The 15,478-nt window shown below is 42.4% G+C and overlaps 1 protein-coding gene across 8 annotated transcripts in view; it reads left to right on the top strand.

Moving 5' to 3' along the window:
• The window catches only part of yeats2 (YEATS domain containing 2), a 130,518-nt gene extending 115,253 nt beyond the window's left edge, over positions 1-15,265 (top strand). For 7 of the 8 annotated variants that reach the window (XM_060834947.1, XM_060834942.1, XM_060834941.1 and 4 more), the window contains 7 exons: positions 1,220-1,296; positions 7,449-7,528; positions 10,444-10,645; positions 12,606-12,832; positions 13,054-13,128; positions 13,620-13,693; positions 14,044-15,265. In XM_060834947.1, coding sequence (XP_060690930.1) covers positions 1,220-1,296; positions 7,449-7,528; positions 10,444-10,645; positions 12,606-12,832; positions 13,054-13,128; positions 13,620-13,693; positions 14,044-14,170 — 862 coding nt within the window. In that variant the 3' untranslated portion in view covers positions 14,171-15,265. Of the gene's footprint in view, positions 1-1,219; positions 1,297-1,860; positions 1,948-7,448; positions 7,529-10,443; positions 10,646-12,605; positions 12,833-13,053; positions 13,129-13,619; positions 13,694-14,043 lie in introns of those variants that run through there. The other variant, XM_060834946.1, reaches the window with a different exon arrangement.
• The last annotated feature ends 213 nt before the right edge of the window (positions 15,266-15,478 follow it).

Here is a 15,478-nt window from a genome sequence, read left to right as displayed (position 1 = left end):
ATGCATGCCTCTCTCTATTGTGTTCAGAGCTTAGTTACAGAACAGAACTCCACCTACAGTGTCCCATCAAACATTTTCGGGGCAGGTACAGCAGTGGCAGACACAGAGTGAAGCTCCAGTTATGCTGTTTCAATAACCTCTCCCTGGTAAGGCACATTCTGGTCAATGCCTAGCTACATCCTGGAAATCGGGATGGAGACTTCACCTCTATTCATTGATCACGCTTGGAGAAGAAAATAGGTCTATGAAAGCCTGATGATGCATGACTGTGAAATCTATGTGGCTGCGGGATGACCTAGATTGGGACTTGATTATTGAAAGGATGTGACATTTAGGAAGGACAGGAAGCTAGGAAAGGTTGGAGGAATGGCTCTAATTATTAAAGATGATGTTAGCACAATAAAGAGAGATTACCTTAATTCAGGAAACCAGGACATCAAAGCATTCTGGATGAAGATGACATTTAACAATAAAAGGTTCACTTGTGGGAATTGTGTACTGGCCCCCTAGCAGTAACCATATGATAGGGTAAGGTATTGAGGAAGAATTAATGGGAGCCAGTTAAAAAGGTGCAGTGATTATCATGGGGGATTTTAACCTACATGTACACTGAAATAATCAGATGTGAAAAAGAGGTCTAGAGGAGGAATCCATTAAGTATTTTTAGTCCAGTTTGTTAAACTTGTGTGTAATGGCACCAACCAGAGAGCAGGCTATACTAGACAAATAAAAACCAAAGAACTGTGAATGCTGGAAATCAGAAACAAAATTATAAATTGCTGTAAAAACTCAGCAGATCTGACAGCATTTGTGGAGAGGAAACAGTTAACATTTCAGGTCCATTCTGAAGAAGGGTCACTGGAGCCGAAATGTTAACTCTGCCTTCACTCCACAGATGCTGCCAAACCTGCTGTGTTTCTCCATTTTGTGCCAGGCTGAACTAGATCTGGGTTTGAACAATGAGGTGAAAATAATTCCTGACCTTATAGTGAAAGTACCCTGGGTGGACAACTGTTTTGTATATCAACAAGGGCAATATAAGGACATGAAAGTAGAGCTGGCAAAAGTGAACTGGCATTTGGGTTAAAGGATAGGTCAATATCTCAATCCCTGAAGAGAAAAGGCAGGTAAATATTTTAATTACAGTAGTTGCTAGATGTCACTGCTTTACAGATGCATGCTGAGCACTCACCAGCACCTTATTCCTTACTGCCTTTAGTCTTGAATACATTGAGAATGTACAGCAGCTACTGACTGCCATCCTGAAGAAGGTGCCTCTGATTGCTCCCAAAAAACGTGAGTAATCTTTGATTTTTATTTTACTGAGTTACTAGTTTTAGGTTTGGACTCAAAAGCTGCAGACAGACCATCTAATAACTACAAATCAATACGTTCATGTTGACTGGATTTTGAATTGGTTTGAAGCAGATATTTCAGCAGTTACTTTTTAGAGAGATGTTGACTGAATCATAACTATTGGGCAGGAAACCAAGAAGAAGATCCCCTGCTTTTATTTTTAGAAATGGTGCCATGGTGTCCTCTGGATTTTATAGAAAGGTGATAGGGATAAACCAGGAAAACTGCAGGCTAGTGAGTCTAATAGTTGTGGTAGGGGAACTTAGAAAACATTTCTGAGGGACAGAGAGTCAAGCATTAATCAAAGGGATGGTGTCACCTGCCCCAACAGCCCCAGACATACCTGTGCCCACTGTCACCGCTGCAGACATCAGATCCAGCTTCCAGGGAGACGACCCATGAACGTGATGGGCCTAGATGGAGTCTCCGGATGTGTACTTAGATCCTGTGTGGACTAGCTGGCGGGAAGTATTCACTGACATCCTCAACTTCTCCCTCCTTCAGGCTGAAGTTCCCACCTTCTTCAAGAGGACCACTGTAATCCCAGTACCTAAGAAAGCACTTGCAACATGCTTTAATGACTGCTGCCCAGAGGTTCTGATCTCCATAATCATGAAGTGCTTCAAGAAGCTGGTCATGGCCCACACCAACTCTATTCTCCCATCCTGCCTGGAATCTCTACAACTTGCCTACTGATGTAACAGGTCCACAGTGGATACCATTCCGTGGCCCTGCTCTCATCCCTGGAACACCTGGACAACAGCGACACCTATGTCAGACTCCTGCTCATCTGCCTTCAATAACATTATCCCCTCCAGGCTGATCTCAAAACTCTTGAGACCTAGGTCTCGGCTCTGCCCTCTACTGGATCCTCAGCTTCCTGACACACAGAGCGCAATCAGTGAAGATAGATAACTGCACTTCTTCCATGATAGCACCCAAAACTGGAGCCCCCAAAGATGTGTTCTCAGCCCCCAAGTGTATTTCCTGTACACCCATGACTATGTTGCCATATTCCGAATGAAACACCACCTACAAGTTTGCTGACGATGCCACCATAGTGGGACGAATATCAAACAACGAGTTGAAATACAGAAAGGAGATAGAGGGCTTGATGACATGCTGCAATGATAACAATCTCTCTCTGCATGTCAGCAAAACCAAAGAACTGATCGTTGACTTCAGAAAGAAAGGAGGAGAACATGATCCTGCCTACACTTAAAAATGTGTTGCTGGAAAAGCGCAGTAGGTCAGGCAGCATCAAAGAAGCAGGAGAATCGACGTTTCGGGCATAAGCCCTTCTTCATGACCCTGTCTACATCAATGGATGTTGAGAGAGTGGAGGACGTCAAGTTCCTTGGAGTGATGGTTACTGGCAAACTGTCCTGGACTTCCCATGTAGATGGGACGGTCAAGAAGGGACAACAACGCCTCTTCTTCCTCGGGTAGCTCAGGAAATGTGGCATGTCCATTAGAACCCAAACCAACTTTTACAGATGCACCAGTGAAAGCATACTGTCCAGGTGCATAACGGCCTGCTATAGCAACTGCTCTGCCCAGGACTATACAAGACTGCAGAACTTGTGTGCACAGCCTAGATCATCATGGAAGCCAACCTTCCCATCCATGGATTTCATTTACCCAGTTGTTGAAAAACTGCCAACATCATCAAAGACCCATCACACCCTGGTAATGCTCTCCTATAACCTCTTCCATCAGGCGAAAGATACAGAAGCTTGAACACACACACATGTACACACACACACACACACACACACACACACACACACACACACACACACACACACACTAGAAGTTCAAGAACCACTTCTTTCCTGTTGTTATTAAGCTGGATTCCCTAACTTCAAATAATGTTGGTTTTGCTAATGTTCATCTTGCCTAGTGCACACCCTATGCTATGTAACTTGTATGCCTCTTGTCTAGTATTTTTTTCACCCTGTGATCTGTATGTCTTTGTTTACTGTGATCTCCCTGTACTGCTTGTAAACAAAGCTTTTCACTGTACTGAGGTACGCGTGACAATAAATCAGTCAAATCAAATCAAAGATTGTGTCTAATAAAATTGAATTTTTTAAAGAGGTAACTAGGCATGTAGATGAGGGTATTACAGTCCATATAGTCGATATGGATTTTACTAAAGCTTGTCATAGAGTCATAGAGATGTACAGCATGGAAACAGACCCTTCGGTCCAACCGTCCGTGCCGACCAGATATCCCAACCCAATCTAGTCCCAATCTAGCAGGATCTTGATCAGATGGGCCAATGGGCTGCGAAGAAGCAGATGGAGTTTAATTTAGATAAATGCGAGGTGCTGCATTTTGGGAAAGCAAATCTTAGCAGGACATATCCACTTAATGGTAAGGTCCTAGGGAGTGTTGCTGAAAAAAAGAGACCTTGGAGTACAGGTTCATAGCTCCTTGAAAGTAGAGTCTCAGGTAGATAGAATAGTGAAGAAGGCGTTTGGTATGCTTTCCTTTATTGGTCAGAGTATTGAGTATAGGAGTTGATAGTTCACATTGCGGCTGTACTGTACATTGATTCGGCCACTTTTGGAATATTGCATGTAATTCTGGTCACAGACCTCCAGTCTGAAAAACAATCCTCCACCGCCACTCTCTGTCTTCTACCTTTGAGCCAGTTCTGTATCCAAATGGCTAGTTCTTCCTGTATTCCATGAGGTCTAACCTTGCTAATCAATCTCACATGGGGAACCTTGTCGAACGCCTTACTGAAGTCAATATAGATCACATCTATTGCTCTGCCCTCATCAATCTTCTTTGTTACTTCTTCAAAAAACTCAATCAAGTTTGTGAGACATGATTTCCCACGCACAAAGCCATGTTGACTATCCCAAATCAGTCCTTGCCTTTCCAAATACATGTACATCCTGTCTCTCAGGATTCCCTCCAACAACTTGCCTACTACCGAGGTCAGGCTCACTGGTCTATAGTTCCCTGTCTTGTCTTTTCTGCCCTTCTTAAACAGTGGCACCACGTTTGCCAACCTCCAATCTTCCGGCATCTCACCTGTGACTATCGATGATACAAATATCTCAGCAAAAGGCCCAGCAACCTCTTCTCTAGCTTCCCACAGACTTCTAGGGTACACTGATCAGGTCCTGGGGATTTATCCACTTTTAACAGTTTCAAGACATACAGCACTTCCTCGTCTGTAATCTGGACATTTTGCAAGATGTCACCATCTATTTCCCTACAGTCTGTATCTTCCATATCCTTTTCCACAGTAAATATTGATGCAAAATATTCATTTAGTGTCTTCCCCATTTTCTGTGGCTCCACACAAAGGCCGCCTTGCTGATCTTTGAGGGGCCCTATTCTCTCCCTCTTTACCCTTTTGTCCTTAATATATTTATAAAAACCCTTTGAATTCTCCTTAATTCTATTTGCCAAAGCTGCCTCATGTCCCCGTTTTGCCCTCCGATTTCCCTCTTAAGTATACTCCTACTTTCTTGAAACTCTTCTCAGGATTCACTCGATCTATCCTGTCTATACCTGACATATGCTTCCTTCTTTTTCTTAACCAAACCCTCAATTTCTTTAGTTATCCAGCATTCCCTATACCTACCAGCCTTCCCTTTCACCCCGACAGGAATATACTTTCTCTGGATTCTTGTTATCTCATTTCTGAAGGCTTCCCATTTTCCAGCTGTCCCTTTATCTGCGAACATCTGCCTTTCTCCAATTTAGGACTTCAACGTTTAGATCTGGTCTATCCTTTTCCATCACTATTTTAAAATGAATAGAATTATGGTCGCTGGCCCCAAAGTGCTCCCTCACTGATACCTCAGTCACCTGCCCTGCCTTATTTCCCAAGAATAGGTCAAGTTTTGCACCTTCTCTAGTAGGTACTGAATCAGAAAATTGTCTTGTACACACTTAAGAAATTCCTCTACATCTAACACTATGGCAGTCCCAGTCAATGTTTGGAAAGTTAAAATCCCTTACCATAACTACTCTCTTATTCTTTCAGATAGATGAGATCTTCTTATAATATCACCTTGTGACCAGGTCTTGCATGACAGACTGGCTAAGAAGCTAAAAGCCCATGCGATCCAGGGCAGTTTGTCAAATTCGATCCAAAATTGACATAAGAAGCAGAGGATGATGGTCGAATGGAGTTTTTGTGACCGGGAGTCTTTGCCTAGTAAAATACCACAGAATTTGGTGCTGATTCCCTTGCCATTTGTTGTGTACATTAATGATCTAGACGTGAATGTAGGAGGTTCACAGATGTCATGAGAATTGGTGGTGTAGTAAATAGCAAAGAGAGGAGTCTTATTATAGAAGGTAATATAGATAAATTGGTCAGATGGGCTGAATAGTGACAAATGGAGGTGATGCATTTTGGGAGAATTAAGGCAAAGGAACCCAAATTGAATCATAGGAAGTACAGAGGATCAGAGGGACCTTGGTGTTCAAGTCCATAGATCCTTAAAGGCAACAGGATAAGTAGGTAAGATGGTTAAGAACACATATAGGATTTATTAGTGAAGATCTAAACCCCTCCGAAGGGGCCTCTTGGTTCGAGATCGGTCAAAAGAATCAGTGGAATGCGATCCATACAAAGCAAGGAGCATTAGATTATGAAAGTAAGGCACCTTGACGCAATTCTGTCCAGCAGCACAGAGGTTAAAGCTTCTGTGTTCCGTGGTGAAGTTGCACAATTGATTTTGAAAATTACACATGATTTATATGTTTTTTAAGAAACTTAATTACAGGAAGAGACCGATCACATATAACAAGGTGACATGATTTACATTGGGTTAATCCAATGATATTTCCTGGGAAAGAAGTTTTAATTACGTAAATCGTCATGTCATGGTAGCAGTTCAAGGTTAGTTCGAATGGTCAATTAATGTATCAGTATTCAATTTATGAAAACTCCATTGTTGTCTTATCATTGGGTTTTAGCTTAATTCTGCAAAACAGCAGTACAAGTTCACAGAATTCAATCATTATTTTCAGCCATTTTATTGTGTTATTTTAAATTGAAAAGCCATTTTGTGGTTAGTAAAAATCTACATATACTTGTTCCTTCTGACAACAACCTATATTCAAATTTTAGACCCTCATTAGTTAAGAAATTGAGTACAGTACACGAGCAAGGAGGTTATGATGAAAATGGACATAATATTAGTTGGGCCACAGCTGGAGTTCTGCATGCAGTTTTGGTTGCCACTCTATAGGAAGGATATAAGTAGGATAACATTTGCCAGCATGTTCCCTTGGCTGGAGTATTTCAGCTATGGAGAGAAATTAGATAATCCACACAGTTGTTTTAATTAGACCAGAGACGCTGAGCATGTGTATGAAGTTCTAAGAGAGTAGATGGGGAGAAAGTGTCCCCTTCAGTAGAAGAGTCAATAACCAAGGGGACACAGTTTTAAGTAAAGGAGCAGGAGGTTTAGGGGTTGAGGAAAACCCTTTTCAGCCAGAGGGTTGTGGGTATCTGGACCATGAAAGGGAGATAGAGGTGGGAACCCTCAAGGCATTTAAAATGTGTTTAGATGAGCATTTAGAACACTATAGCATACAACAGCCTGTAGTTAATTAAGAAATATCAGGACAGTCACTCTTTGTGTTGACCAATATTCAATCAATATCATCAACAGCATTTTAATTGGCCATTTTCCCATTAGTTGATTATGGCATAAATTGGCTCTTATACTTACAAGCATTCTAATTCCTGAATGTGAGGTTCCTTGGATGTCCTAAGAGGGCGATAAGATCCTACAGATGATAGGGGTCCCCCCTATTGCCTCAGTAGCTTGAATGATCGAAATTAGACGTTCACGATTATGGTGCCTATTTAACCTGACTCATTTTATGACTTATGTTAAACTGACCCAGTGAATGAATTCAGCACAGTGCTCAATTTGTTTATGCTTGCCCAACTGTTTTGGTGGGCTGAGTGCTGAATCCTGCTATCACATTCAATCTCACTTTCCTTTAGCTATTTCTAATATATTGGTAGTTTATCTGTCACACTCAGTGATCTTCATTATGCTGTTAGGTATATTGTTCACTCATCACAGAACTTTCTCTAATAGATGAGGACACCAACCCATTTTGTGCTACGTCTCTGGAGCAGTATTACAGCTGGAATATCGGGAAGCGGAGAGCTGCAGAGGTAAGACCCACTCTCAGGGCTCTTGAGCCAAAGTTCTTGTCCTTACTTGAATTATACAGTGCTTTGAAGAGCATGGATGAAATGTGGAGCAAAATCAGCCAATTGTTCGGGGTGATGGACAGTGGCCTCACAGTCATATCATTGGGTTAATAATCCAGGGGCTCAGACAAATGTGCAAGGGACATGGTTCCAACTTGTACCACAATGGCTGGTGGAATTTAAATGCAACTAATGAAATTTGGAATTGAAACCTCGTCTCAGTAATAGCGACCATTAAACTATCACTGATTGATTGTCATAAAACCTATCTAGTTTAGTGATGCCTTTTATAGAAGGAAATCTGCCATCCTTGCCTGGCCTACAAGTGACTCCAGACCCACTGATCTGTCCTCTGAAATACCCAAGCAAAGCAGGTCAAGGGCATTGAGAGACAGGCAACAAATGTCAGCCTTGCCAGTGACACCCACATCCTGTGAATGAGTAAAGGGGACAAAAAGGTTTCCCACACCCTAATGCCGTCTGCTGCTCACTGCTGAAAAATTAAAAAGATTTTTGTTAAAGGCTGTGCTGTTTTGCATCCCTTGGTCAAAAGTCCCTCACTTCCATCGTACTTTTCAGGCATTCTCTTTCTGTATAACAGGGTTTCAGCAAAAGTAGGGCAAAGGTGAGGGGGTTGGTCTGTTTTGTGGCCTCTTCCATAGGTGTTCTGAAACCATCTTCTCTCTGTTTGAGGAAAGCAACTAGACTTTGCGTGATGCCTTATTGAGTGTCAAGGCTAAGACTGACATCTCAACATGTTGTGACCTACAGGCAGGACTTAGTGTATTGGTGATCAGGATACAGGGTTCCCCAGGTCAGGATATACCTTAGAGATGTACAGCACAGAAACAAACCTTTCGGTCCAACTCATCCATGCCAACCAGATATTCCAACCTACTCTAGTCCCATTTGCCAACGCTCAGCCCATATCCCTCTCAAACCCTTCCTATTCATATATCCATCCAAATGCCTTTTAAATGTTGCAATTGTACCAGCCTCCACCACTTCCTCTGGCAGCTCATTCCATACATGTACCACCCCCTGTGTGAAAAAGTTGGCTGTTAGGTCTCTTTTATATCTTTCTCGTCTCACCCTAAACCTATGCCTTCTAGTTCTGGACTCCCCCACCCTAGGGAAAAGACTTTGTCTATTTATCCTATCTATGCCCTTCGTGATTTTATAAACCTCTATAAGGTCACCCCACTGACACTCCAGGGAAAACAACCCCAGCCTATTCAGCCCTCTCCGTATAGCTCAAATCCTCCAACCCTGGCAACAGCCTTATCAACCTTTTATGAATCCTTTCAAGTTTTGCAACTTCTTTCCGATAGGAAGGAGGCCAGAATTGCATGCAATATTCCAAAAGTGGCCGAATCAATGTACAGTACAGCCGCAATGTGAACTACCAACTCCTATACTCAATACTCTGACCAATAAAGGAAAACATACCAAATGCCGCCTTCACTATCCTATCTACCTGTGACTCTACTTTCAAGGAGCTTTGAACCTGTACTCCAAGGTCTCTTTTTTCAGCAACACTCCATAGGACCTTACCATGAAGTGTATAAGTCCTGCTAAGATTTGCTTTCTCAAAATGCAACACCTCGCATTTATCTAAATTAAACTCCATCTGCTTCTTCGTAGCCCATTGGCCCATCTGATCAAGATCCTGCTATAATCTGAGGTAACCTCCTTTGCACTGCACCTCAAATTTTGGTGTCAATCTGCAGACCTACTAACTCTACCTCCTATGTTCACATCCAACTCATTTATATAAATGACAAAAAGTAGTGGGCCTTATAGCACTCCACTGGTCACAGGCTTCCAGTCTGAAAAGCCATCCTTCACCATATTTGAGCAAGTTCTGTATCCAAATGGCTAGTTCTCCCTGTATTCCATGAGATCTAATCTTGCTAACCAGTCTCCATGGGGAACCTTGTTGAACACCTTACTAAAGTCCATATAGATCACGTCTACCACACTGCCCTCATCAGTCCTATTTGTTACTTCTTCAGAAAACTCAATCAAGTTCATTAGACATGATTTATATTACAGGAACTTGTATCCAGTTTGTGCCCTGTGATACAAATTCCTGTATTCCATTTCTTAATTGCTCAGAAAGTTTCCAAATTCTTGAGAGCAGGAAAAAGCCAGTCAGTACCTTAGACCTTCACTCCACTCATTGCAGTGATCATTGCTAATCTGTACCTTGTCTTCATATTATTGCCTTTGTTCTCCATCTATGATACATCGTAATGTCAAAAACCTTTGATTTTAGTCTTGAAACCTGCTTTGAATTCAGCACCAGATGTCTTTTGGGGATCCAATTCCAAATTTGTACTACAACAAAAGCAAAACACTGCAGATGCTGGAAGTCTGAAATGAAAACAGAAAATGCAGGCAGTAATTCAGACTTTCTGATTTCACTCCAGAAAGGCTAACCTTGCCATTTTCAGATTGTGTGTTTCCTAGTATAATTCCCACGCCTGGGAAAATCAATTCTCCAGCCGTTCAGCCATCTTCATTATTTTAAGTATCTCAGTTGGCTCAACCTTCAAACCTTTAAACTCCGGGAAATGCTCCCCAGCCCTTCGTTCTAGTGAATCTATAAATTCACCTTGAAAGACCTCTTTCCTGAAGTTCATGCTCAAAATAGAATCTGAATAACCCTCTGTGCAAAGCAAACCTAATTTCCATCACGTATTCCAGCTCAACTGAGAGAGAGAGAGAGAGTGAGAGAGAGACAGAAACATCTATTAGCCTTTGTCATGATGTCAGCCCAAGAATGTATCTGGCATGTTTCCCTTCCTTATTTTTAGTCTGTAAGGATGATTACAAAAAGCTCAGAACCTCATATTCCTCCCTGTTTACCCCAGTGGCAGCGTGCAGTAACTGTAAGAAAGATCCTGCAGGAGGTGATGGAGAAGTGCCCACGGTTCAGCAACACAGACATCATGAAGACTAAGCAAATCATGTACTGGTGTCGGCAGCGTGGGTACACCCCCCCTGACCCAGAGACCGCTGTCACCGAAGAGGATTCAATGGAAGATATACTGACTCGAATCGACAACGAGCCAGGTGAGATCAACATTCCGCGCCAAGTAATACATCGCTCAGGTTCAGGAAAGTGAAACACCTGACCGAACTAATTGTTTGCTGAGTGAACTGTTTCAATCCCAAACCAACACAGGTTAAACAGAAGAAGATGGCAGTGAGAAGTTAAGTACAGGCAGTTGAGATTTTTCTTCCCCTCTGCACAGTACATTCAAGGCTCTCTCTCCCACACCCTGTTCCTCCCCATGTGTCCTATATCATAGAATCCCTACAATGTGGAAGCAGGCCAGTCAGTGCATTGAGTCAATCCCATCCCACCCAGTCCCACCCTGCTACCTACCTAACCCTGTAATGCTGCATTTACCATGGCTAACCCACCTACCCTGCACATCCCTGAATACTATGTGCAATTTAGCATGGCCAATCCACTTAACCTGCACATCTATGGACTGTGGGAGGAAACCAGAGCATCCAGAAGAAATTGGGAAGGGGAAATGTGCAAACTCCACACAGAGAGTCGCCCGAGTGTCGGATCAAAACCAGGTCCCTGGTACTCTGAGGCAGCAGTGCTAACCACTGTGCCACCCTCCACTACTTGTATGGCATAACAGTCCCAATGTCACCTTGTCAGTCAGTGTTTAAAAAGATAACCCAAAGCATTGTTTTCAGTTTCCAGTTCAGCCTAATTTCTAATTGCTGTCTTTTTTACCTGTATCCCTCTAGAATTGGGTAGAATGAAATTCTACGGACATGTCAGGCTCATTGTTCAGTAGTTCCATATTTTAATAATAGTGGTCCACAATTTTTAAATGCTGGCAATTATTTGACAGCCACAATAACAAATGCTCAATGTTTTTTGAAGACAATACCCCAGTAGACATTATTTATAGCACAATATGCAAACTATACACTTTTACAGCATACAGCTCAGTGTCCTTGTCCTATTTAGCAGTATATAATTCCAGTATTAAATCACTGGGACACAGTAAGATCAATATTTAAAAGGCATCAGTGATAAATAACCTCATGCAGATTTAAGAGAGCTGGTTCAATTTTAAAATCAGATTGCCCATCGATATTTACTACCTCGGCATGATTTACAAAGACTTGGGTATATTTACAAAACTTTAATGTTACTTAAAACCCTTGGTGATTGATTATACCCTTTCCTATTTCGACTAACTAGACATGAGGATTAGAGAAGTGATTTTTAACGTGGAATATTTTGCCTTAACTCCACATTTCTTATGTCTGTCATTTGAAATGTTAGCTGCAGTTATGTGGCTGAGGGATATGAGCTGATGTTCTGTTGTGAAAGCAAAGTACCAATTACACTTTAAGTGGGCCCTGAGTCAGAAAACTGATGTGGGATTTCCCACCTTTCTGAAGCAATTCTGCATTTGACGTGAAGAATGAGAGACCACCTAGAGTAAGGGGTATGCAAGTATTGATTCATTTTGGTCTTTAACTGATACCGTGAATAGTATTTATTACTATCGTGGCACAGAAGCCATGAGTTATTATACCTTGGCCTCAATAGGCCGGTGAATACAATAACTTTTACGTTTGCACCCTTTCGCCCACTCGAGATTAAAATTGATCATCTTGTATTGTTTTTTGACCCTTCAAGATATGTTTACTTATCCCTGGATATGCTTTTATATTCTTAAAGATGCTTACGTATTCCTGATCTTCTGTACAAAGTACCAAAGTGATTTTCAAAATCATTTTCGTTACTTACAGCTCTTTTGTTACATTTTCACGTAAGTGCAAACTATCTGAGTTACTTTGAATCATTAACGAACTCCCCTTTATTTACAAACATTTCTAGAAATGTGCAGTGCTATTTGTGCTCACCAATATTTAGCAATTCACCATAAAATATTAACTCGTTGGTAGCTTTAAAACTTCACATTATTCATCGAATCTCCAACCTAGTTTAGGAGTTTTCTATTATCTACCAGTTTTTGTTAATGTATTTCAGAGTGCCCCTCCACATATACCATAGCCAGTGAGCTCTGTCAAAGGCTCATGGAGGTGGAGGCCATTTTGAAAACAGAGCCTGAGAGCGATGAAGAGGTTGACATCATTGGCACAGCTGAGTCTTCTAAAGTGACAGTCAAGAAAGAACTGGAGGAGGAGGATGAAGAGGTCAAATTCTACATGGGCCTAATGCCAGCCATGGAGTATGCCAGAGACACAGCCCAGCAGGTAATCAGGAAAAGTTAAGATGTAGCCAGAAATCCAGCTTCAACCTGCTTGTTTGTGTGTTTTGTATGTCTGGCACTCTGTTTCCTGGGTGGCGGGGTGTGCATGCGTGCATCTGTGTGTCTATGTCCCCTTTTTTGGACTGCCTTTCCAAGATGGTTTAGCCCCTCTGCTTGTTTTCCTTCTGAATTAGTCCCCCCACATTGCTCTGTTTTCCTTTGTAGATTGGTGTTACGATTGAACCTGTTGAGGTGGAGAGCCATGTCTATGCCCCGGTGATCGAAGAAATGATCATAAAGGTAAGGTCAAGCTGTCTTACTGAATAACAGCAAGTCGCTTAGAATGACAGCGAGTCCTTCCAAGTGAGGACGACTTCTGCAGGGGAGGATGCGTGCTTTGGCGGGGAGGGCGAGTGGCTTTGCAGCAAGCCTATGTTCCTGTGTGCAAGAGTGAGTGGCTGCAAATGACATTGAGTTACTGCAAGTCACAACTAATCCCTGTGTATGAGTCACTAGTGTCAGAAATGAGTTGCGCTAAATAATATAGTAACTCTGTAAGAGACTGTCAATCTAAACATCTGTGCCAGATCTGAGTAACAACAGATCAGTCCAAGAAGCTTTGATTTTCCAGTATACTGGCTGTGGTTGCTAACTTCCAATCTGTTGCTTTAATGTTCAGTATCTGACATATTACAGGGAAGTGCAGAGTGAAGGCCCACGTGGAAGCTGCAGTATTCTGTGACTTGATGTGCTGACAGTATTCCTGATCACTCCCATCCCTTTGTCTTTAGGCTGCTGAACTGTTTGTAAGTGACATCCTTCGAGAGTCTTTGGGAATCGCATACCAGAGCACTCCCCATAACAGGTATGTTGCAATTTTCCCTCTAATCAACCGAGTCTCTGATGACAAGGTCACGATTGAGGTGAGACACGAGCCGGACTGGTGCTTAATAGAATACAGACCGAGAGAGATTTGGGCAGATGATTACAGAGGCAGGAGTTTGGAGAGTTGTCTGGAATACTGGAGCAAATACAGAAGTTGCTGGAGAAACTGAGCAGCATCTGTGGGAAGAATACAAAGCTATGAAGACCGAACTCAGGAGTGGGACTCATTGCATAACTCTGTCAGAGAGTTGGCACTGCCACAATGGGCTGAATAGCTACCTTTTGCCCAATTTGTAAATTGTAAATAATCTGTTCTTTTGTTTGATTTAGAGTGCCCAAAGAACTGAGTGTAATCAACATGCACCAAGCCATCTGTAACATCCCTGTCTGCGACTTCCTCACCAACAAGTACATGGGCATGCTGGCTACTGAACAGACCCCACACCAGGAATTATGAAGGGCTTCACATTCCTTCCTTTCCATTGAAGACAGGGACTTGGCAATGTCCAAAGCCGCCGTTACACTGACAGATCACTGCAGCTTTGTGCCCACGATGGTGAGGGTGATACTACGCCAATGCATGTTGGTAGCTCTCGTCATGGAGCCGCAGAAGCTTCTGGAAGTAGTGCTCCTGTTTGGAGCTGGCTGTTGTCAGGGGTTGGTTAGGAGCTAGAGCAGAAATATTTTTATGTTCATTCAGGCAGCTGGAAAATGACAAAATACTGGCACTGCGCATTTTTGTGTCTTTGGATTGGTATGTGATGGAGAAAACTGGATTAATGACATACTTACACTGTGATGGAGGACTTGCGTCGAAATCTTCTTGCTTGAATCTAAACAGCTCACACCTCTGGTCCAAATAATGTCATCCCATTGACAGAAGCAGCTTGTTATTATTAAATGTCGACTTGTAAAAAAAAAGGTACCTCACAGTTTTGAAATTCCACACCATGCTTCAAGCCCTTTACAGACAGAAATTAAACAGCCCATTAGTGGCAGGAGTTATTACGGTTTCATCTTCACAATCTCCCATCCACCACCTCACCTTTAGCGAGGGCAGTAATATAAAGGCCTGGCAGTCCCTGACAGGTCTACTAGCTGCCCTCAAGCAGCCAGCTCTACAGCACCACCAACAGCTGAAAGCATGTCATCACCACCGACCCCATCCAGTACCCTGGCTTTTGGGGAGGGCTGGCTATATCTTTGGGACAGAGATGCCCAGATCAGCTTTATCTTCAAAGCCATCATCATCTCTACACCTTGTTGATGAATGGCTCCATTTCTGACCTAGCTCAACTGCGGCCATTGTATTTGTTGCTTGAGCTGTTGGGTTAACTTGGTTAGAGAGTTGCGTTGCGCAGCACAGCCAGTTAGCTTGAATAGCAAGGTAGATTCTTATGTCCAAAAGCTAGATGGTTAAAAATTGCTGGATAAGATTTTAACCAGGCTGGAACAGTAATGTGTTTATTGTCCACCCTCTTTCTCCTTGTTCCTGAAGCTCATCAGCAAGTTAAAAAATCAGTTGAATAAAATCAATTTGAGTTGAAAAAAACCTGAGTTTGAACATTTTCTGGACACAGTAGTAACTAACCTCTTATAGCTCACCAGTGAGACTCTTGCTTGACGGATGTACCTGTCTCTACAGCAGCTCTGCAGCTGTTTCAATGTGGATGTGTAATTCTCTTCAAATTTCATGGATTTCAAACATCTTGCCCCCCCCAGGCTTAAAAAAGTGAAAACCTCTAGAAATCTGAATGAAGGACAA

The sequence above is a fragment of the Hemiscyllium ocellatum genome, chromosome 13, assembly GCF_020745735.1.
Source record: "Hemiscyllium ocellatum isolate sHemOce1 chromosome 13, sHemOce1.pat.X.cur, whole genome shotgun sequence".
NCBI lineage: Eukaryota > Metazoa > Chordata > Chondrichthyes > Orectolobiformes > Hemiscylliidae > Hemiscyllium > Hemiscyllium ocellatum.
The sequence above is the reverse complement of the archived record's forward strand: the minus strand, read 5'-3'. Positions and strand labels throughout refer to the sequence as shown.